This window comes from Coregonus clupeaformis, chromosome 8, assembly GCF_020615455.1.
Source record: "Coregonus clupeaformis isolate EN_2021a chromosome 8, ASM2061545v1, whole genome shotgun sequence".
Taxonomy (NCBI): domain Eukaryota; kingdom Metazoa; phylum Chordata; class Actinopteri; order Salmoniformes; family Salmonidae; genus Coregonus; species Coregonus clupeaformis.
In genome coordinates, this window is record NC_059199.1 from 32,954,826 (window position 1) to 32,962,387 (window position 7,562).

The 7,562-nt window shown below is 37.4% G+C and overlaps 1 gene segment (V, D, J or C); it reads left to right on the forward strand.

The window, feature by feature from the left end:
• Positions 1-2,096: 2,096 nt before the first annotated feature.
• On the forward strand, positions 2,097-6,836 carry LOC121572851. The segment is given in 7 exon segments: positions 2,097-2,510; positions 3,026-3,346; positions 3,477-3,572; positions 4,809-4,839; positions 4,924-4,964; positions 5,424-5,467; positions 6,203-6,836. Coding segments are annotated over 7 exon segments (987 nt in total).
• Positions 6,837-7,562: the final 726 nt, after the last annotated feature.

The following is a 7,562-nucleotide window of genomic DNA, read 5'->3' on the forward strand; positions in this document are numbered from 1 at the left end:
CATCCGTCAAACACTGCATTAAAGACGATGCAAAATATTACCTCTTGAAAGCCACTAACTCATAGCATAGTTGTGTTGGAAATGCTGACATTTTTCACAAAGACTGAGATTTATTTTATTTTTTCGCATGACTGCAGCATCAACGCATTTAGCTCAATCACCATGCCCCCTTTGCCTTTACCATGACGACAAAATGCTCCCGTAGACCTATTTTCAGTTTTACTTTTCAGTTTTAGCCTAAAACATTTGATTGTAATTTAATCAAACCCCTTTGGCGATTTCCAGACATATGTTCAGACTGACATGTTCAGCAATGTCTGCATTGTCATGCACCCATCTCAGTTTCCATGAGCTTGGTGGTCTAGAAACCATAATGGTAAACAGGTAGTTTGTGTAGGCGCCGAGTCTAGCAATTTTTTCCTCGCTCGGTTGCAACGTCGCTTGCGCCCTTTGTGATTAGATCAAGGCAAGCAACGTTAGAATAAATGGCAGGAGTTTACGAACACAAGCATAAACACGGCTGAATATACTGTCACTCTGGCCATTCGATCTGTATGTAGCTCTTAGTCTTTTGGAATAATAGGCCTATTCAAAACAATGTTGTTTTTCCCCCACTTGAATATGAACTATTTAGTGTGATCAAATTAAACATTGCAATTGTTGTTTTGTTATATAAGACAAAAATAAGCATTATGAAACACGTAACTGTCAGTATTTGAATGTAGGCTATCTAATGTTTCTCTTAACCTTTTTGTTCTACTTTTTTCTTTATTCCCTTCTGTAAGTAAAACAGCCTATAATGCAAGTTTGGCATGAGCTTTGGCTTGGAATCCGTCATTAGTTGCATGCAGAGCCATAAATAAAGATCATTATATTAAGTTCAGATAATTAAGCAATGTTAACGATTATAATAAAACATTATTACTATTATTATTATTATTATTATTATTATTATTATTTAACAATACTATATAGGCATGACGTTTTTAGTGATGCATTGTTTAATAACGATGATTATCGATAAGATAAAAAATGATAATGATAAAATAGTCTACCATAGCCTAATATTAATATTGAATTAAGCCAATGTCAAATAAAATTCAGAAAAGGTGGTCTTGGCCTACACAACTTTACAGAAAACTAGGTCTATAATATTTTCTTACAGAGTGAATTATGTTAAACGCCTTTGTTCAAAATGATGTATTTTCATGTGGGGTTATAGATAGGTCGGTGCAATCTTCTCAACATCGCATTCAGTCGAAAAACATGTTTTGTTGTTATCTTTGCTGGAATATGACCTATATTTTCTTGCTCACAGTTTGTTATAACGCAGGACTTTTCATGTGTTCATTTCCGGTGAGATGTTGTAACGGCGGTCTCGCATTTTGAGATGTAGGCTAGGCCTATGGGCAAGAAATCTTCATCTCGTAAAGGTGGCTCAACGGACTCAAAGAGATGATGCCCTTCAAATTTCGTGAAACTAAAATGCCAGGCACCGTGCTACTTCTGCTGTGCTGGAGCTATGTCTTGAAAGGCAAGTATGACGCTATATTCTGCACACGTTGACAATGTGTCGATAATTAATTTAGAAAATGTACATTCAGCGCTAACTCATGATGACAGTGAGGGCTTTAGACTGTGTTTCATCATTACTCTGAATAGGCCAACATTAATTTATTTCAAGACATATCCACAGTATTCTAGTAGGCCTTAAGTTATAACTTTTTCATAAACTTACTTGTATGTGAGATGAAACAGTGATCTGAAATACAGTATGTGATTACATCTATAACCTGGCTATGTAGTTTTGTTCATGTTATAATCAAGCAATTTCTAGATAATTAACATCTTAGGTTAGACAAAGCAGGCCTATAAGATCCAATTTCGAAATATTTTTACAAGTGGACAGAGATTAAGCTTTTTTCGCGGCAGGTGATGTAGCTCAGTTGGTAGAGCATGGCGTTTGCAACGCCAGGGTTGTGGGTTCGATAAAATAATGTATGCACTAACTGTAAGTCGCTCTGGATAAGAGCGTCTGCTAAATGACTAAAATGTAAATGTGAATGTATCCATGCTTGGTATATTCATGTTCAGAAAAACCAACATTTGAAAATGCACCAAACATGCTAAACAGGAATGAGATGAAATGTGTGTTATATTCTTGTTATTCCTAATTCTGTTTTTAGCTACACAAACATCAATTATCACCCAGACACCTGGGGTGGTGATGGTGAAGGCTGGTGATACAGTGACCTTGAAATGCCATTTGAGTGAGCTTATGACCTACTGCTTCTCTGTGAGTTGGACAAAAGTGGACCCCAGGACTGGAACACAGTGCTTGAGTACAAACTTAAAGGTTGATAACATTTCAGATGAAGGGAATTGGGACAAACAATGTTCTGCTACAATCACCAATGCAAAAGTGAGCGACTCTGGCATGTACTACTGTTTGGCGGTCCACTCCCAAATGGTGCACACTGGCAATGGTTCTAAAGTTATTATTTTGGCAGGTAATTTAATGTCTTGTATGTTCATATTTATTCACAAAGCTGACTAAAACAGAAAAATATCTTGTGCTAAAAAACGAAAATGTATATAACAAAATATAATGATATAAACCTTTAAAAAATAAACACAAAACTGATTGTTAAATCTAAATTAAACTATATATATATATGTGTGCAAAGCTGTCACCAAGGCAAAGAGTGGCTATTTGAAGAATGTCAAATATAAAATATATTTGGATTTGTTGAACACTTCTTTGGTTACTACATGATTATTTGTGTTATTTCATAGTTTTGATGTCTTCACTGTTATTCTACAATGTAGAAAATAGTAAAAATAAAGGAAAACCCTTGAATCAGTAGGTGTCCAAACTTTTGACTGGTAGTATATATATATTTCTTTGATCATAAATCCAGTCATTGTTTTATTTAATTTTAAATAACCACTTTACCAGGAAGATAACCAAGTTGGTAATTCTTAATAATGTAATTGTTTAAAATTATGACCATTTTGTCCTTAGAAAGAGTGAGGGAAGGGAACAGTGCTGAAGCCCCAACCATCCAAATCGTCTCTTCGCCAGAGGTTGACGGCTTCTTCATCCCTCTCCTGTGTTTGGTGTTGGAAGTGGTCCCGTCTCAGGTCCGTGTGTTCTGGCTCATAGACGGGAGAGAAGAGAGTGGACTCACTGACTCCACCTGGACAAACAACAGCGATTCAGCCACAGAGTTCACTAGGAACCAGATTCTGGTCCAGGCAGAGGAGTGGGACAGACGAGCAGAGTTTACATGTGTGGTGGAGTTTGAGGGGCAAAATATCACCAAAACACTGCTGCAGCGCAATGGTAATTGCATTAGACCCAGATTTACTAAGCGTTTGCACCTGTTCTCCCAGTAAGGGATTTAACACTTAAAACAAAGATAAAACATTAAACTATCTTTATTTAGACTTATTTGTTTTTTTTTTCACCATAGATTCCAATGCCATGTGCACAATGCTGATGTATGGGACCTCTGCAGCTGCTCTCCTCACCATAATAGTTGCCGTCACTATCGCTGTGTGTCTGCACCGTGGTAATATCAAATCAATCAATAATGGGCCAATACTGTATGAAACAAACACATTATCTTGTGGAAGACAATTAATACCATTGTACTCAGCAAAGGATGTTATGACCATTTGTAATTTAGGGGACACATGCCCCATCAATTTGATACATTTGTAGGATATAAATGTACAAGATGTAGTCTTTTTATAACTTACTAGTGCCCCCTCCAAAACATTAAGGGCATGTTGTGATGCCTATGGTCATTGGTAGTCGTGTAGGTAAGCCAGTTCAGTGATCAGACCTATATGGGTAAAGGTTTTAGTTTTTTTACACCATAAAATAGGTGGCCAAATGTGGGAGTAAAGACTTTATTCCATTGGGCTGTTTTCTGAGCAAATGGAATAAAAAAAAGGATTTCGTAGGCCTATATTTTCTCTTGCACAGGAGTGTTGAGAATTGAAATCTGTTTAATTCTTCCCTTTGTTCGTCTATCCCCTCTTTCATACAAGTCAGGCTCTCTGTAGTGGTTATAGAGACCTTTATGGCAAGTGTCTGCTACGTTTAGACAGTGTCAGGGTTGAGTGTAGAGGTGGTGTAGAATCAGGCGCAGGACACACAGAGGTTTCGAACAGCGTCTTTAGTAAAGTCCAAAAAACGAGCCAAACACGGCAACAGGCTACAGGCGAACTTTACGCACAACAGTAAAGTATGCTAAGGCGCACAAAGTGCGGAACTCTCTCTCAAAAACACAAAATACAGAGAGAACAGAAATAACGAACTAGCACACAACGTGACAAGGAAACAATTACACACAACACCTGACCAAACTCAAGAGAACTAAATAGGACGCCTAATGAACACTAATAAGGAACAGGTGTAGCAAAACAGACAAAACCAATCAAACATAGAAACATAGAACGGTGGCAGCTAGTACTCCGGAGACGACGACCGCCGAAGCCTGCCCGAACAAGGAGAAGGAGCAGCCTCGGCCGAAACCGTGACAGACAGTTTATTTCAACATTGATAAAGAATAACTAAGTAGAAAAATCGGAGAAACCGAGTAGTACCAGCCACAGTCACGAATTACATTGGTTATCTTGATTCACTCTACACAAGAATGTTAGAAATAAGAATGTCAGAAATCTGTAATTGTAGTAGTTCTTGCTTAGTTGTACTTACAGTTAGTGAGTGCATACATTTTCCATACTGGCCCCCCGTGGGATATTAAATGTGGTATTTCTATTGCTTTTTCCTATAGGGCATCCCGTGTTTATTAATGCAGATGGAAGGTTTGTGTCTGACATTCAATCTAAAATTGGATTATAGAAAAGCCTGTGATTGCTTGAGTGTGAAATACTCTGTTTTAATTTCAGACAAAGAGGCACATGCACTGAGAACAGACAGGATCAATCTGGTAAAAAAAAAAATATATATTGTTAAATTGTTAGGATTGATACAATACAACAGCCGTCTATTTTAGAAGGATTTTAAGATGGCGTTTATCAACTTGGAGGTATTTAATGGCGGAAATGTTTTAGCATTTTCATTATCTCTTTAACTATTCAGTTGAAATAGATTGAATGAATGAGCTTTAATTAAATATAATTTGTTCCCCAAATTGTGAATTAGGTATTTTGACATTTTATAGGGGACTATGTTTTACATTTCAGCGTGAGAGATGAGATCAAAATAAATCATAGAGAAATACATTGTGTACCATTGTAGCACTTTCAGACACCATTAGTTTTCACAGCATCTCTTGATGAAGTATGCAGGTTTGGTTGATTGAAGGATTCCAAGTATTTTTGAAGTAGGCTGTCAGGGGATGTCATGGCTGCATTGGTGTTTATGTTCTGACTTGTGACGTTTGCAGGGAGACGTGGAGAAGCAAGAAAGGCAGTTAGATCATCCGTCTCGGTAAGGAGCTATTGTATTTGGGTTAAACTATAATTTTTGGTCGCGCTAAATGTTTTTTATGTTGCGTAATTTTATAATCCATTGCAATGCTATCAGATTTTCTCAGGTAGTAAAGGTGGTGGAAGAAATAGTTATTCTCCATTTCAGCCCAATTTAACTATCGGGGCTGGTTTACTGGGAATAGATTAAGCCAATAGTCCTTGACTAAAAAACATTTTATATGGAGATTTTCCATTGAACATGGTTTTTAATTCAGAATTAGGCTAATATTTATTTCTGTAAATGGGCCTATAGTGTATTAATGTTGAAAAAACACGAAAGTTATGATCCGAACATACTGCTCTGAAATGTCTTGTACTGGTGTATTACTGGTTAAGTACAGTGTAATTACAGTAGGCTACTTGTTTGTGTAAATACACATTGACATTTGTATATGGATTATATTTGTAAACAAACAAATGAATTGAGGCTAATCTACCCTCATCCCTAGAATGATTGTTTTAGATTACTCAATTATCTCCATTGTGAATGTATTGATTGAGATTGACTGACGTGATATAATTTCTATAGTATGAATAGTCACAAATGAGAGACTGGTTTACATTTGCAGTATTGCTGCCCCAATTCAGTCCTCATAAAGTATTAAAGCATTTTTGTATACTTGAATATAAAGCAACAACTATACCTATTTCTGAACCCTTGAGAATTAACTCCCTGGTGTTGATCGTTCCACAGGAGGTCCAGTATGCGACTTTGGACCATATACATTTTGGGAGACTCACAAATACAGTTCTCCAATCAGATTTTGACAAAGAAATTGCATAAGAGTTCCATGTATTTGTTCATGATGTAGATGCTTATAAACTGCCACTGATAAAAAAAAAAAAGATTATTATGTATGTATTTGTGTATAAAGCAAGAGCCAGTGTCCGCAATTGCAAAGTGCCCCAGAGCCAATGGTGCGGCACAGAGCTCTTTCTTTTATATTGGAATTCAACTGTGGAATAGCCTTCCATTAGCCATTAAACTGGCCCAGTCCAAAAAGGTTTTCAGAGGTCAGGTTAGAGCCCTTCCATCAGAAAAAGTGTACAGGCCTACATAGGAAAATGACTGAAATAGTCTTGAATTTTGTATTGATTATGTATTTATTATGGTGTAGGCTAGTTAGCTGCCTATCATAGGCCCATGTCACAGGAGGTTGGTGGCACCTTAATTGGGGAGGATGGGCTCGTGGTATTGGCTGGAGTGGAATGAATTAAATGGTATCAAATACATCAAACACATGGTTTGATGCCATTCCATTTGATCCTATGTGTTCTTACGCTATTGTGTGTCATCCTCTGGGATTCTTTGTACTTTTAAAACTGTAAGAATTGTATTATCCAAAATAAAATCAATCAATATGACTTGTAAATTAATGTATTTTGTTTTTCTTTGATTTCATTTTATTACCTCTTTCATTACCTCTTATCTAATTTACCATTTTCCTGGAAGTCTTGGTGCCAACCATGCCTCTGTTTTTGAACAGATATCTAAACTTGGTGGTGTCTGTGCCTATGTTTGTGTTGCTTCATAGTCCCCGCTGTTCCATAAGGTGTATTTCTATCTGTTTTTTAATCTAATTTTACTGCTTGCATCAGTTACTTGATGTGGAATAGAGTTCCATGTAGTCATGGCTCTATGTAGTACTGTGCGCCTCCCATAGCCTGTTCTGGACTTGGGGACTGTGAAGAGACCTCTTGTGGCATGTCTTGTAGGGTATGCATGGGTGTCCGAGCTGTGCGCCAGTAGTTCAAACGGACAGCTCGGTGCACTCCACATGTCAATACCTCTCATAAATACAAGTAGTGATGAAGTCAATCTCTCCTCCACTTTGAGCCAGGAAAGATTGACATGCATATTATTAATGTTAGCTCTCTGTGTACATCCAAGGGCCAGCCGTGCTGCCCTGTTCTGAGCCAATTTTAATTTTCCTAAGTCCCTTTTTATGGCACCTGACCACACGACTGAACAGTAGTCCAGGTGCGACAAAACTAGGGCTGGTAGGACCTGCCTTGTTGATAGTGTTGTTAAGAAGGCAGAGCAGCACTTTATT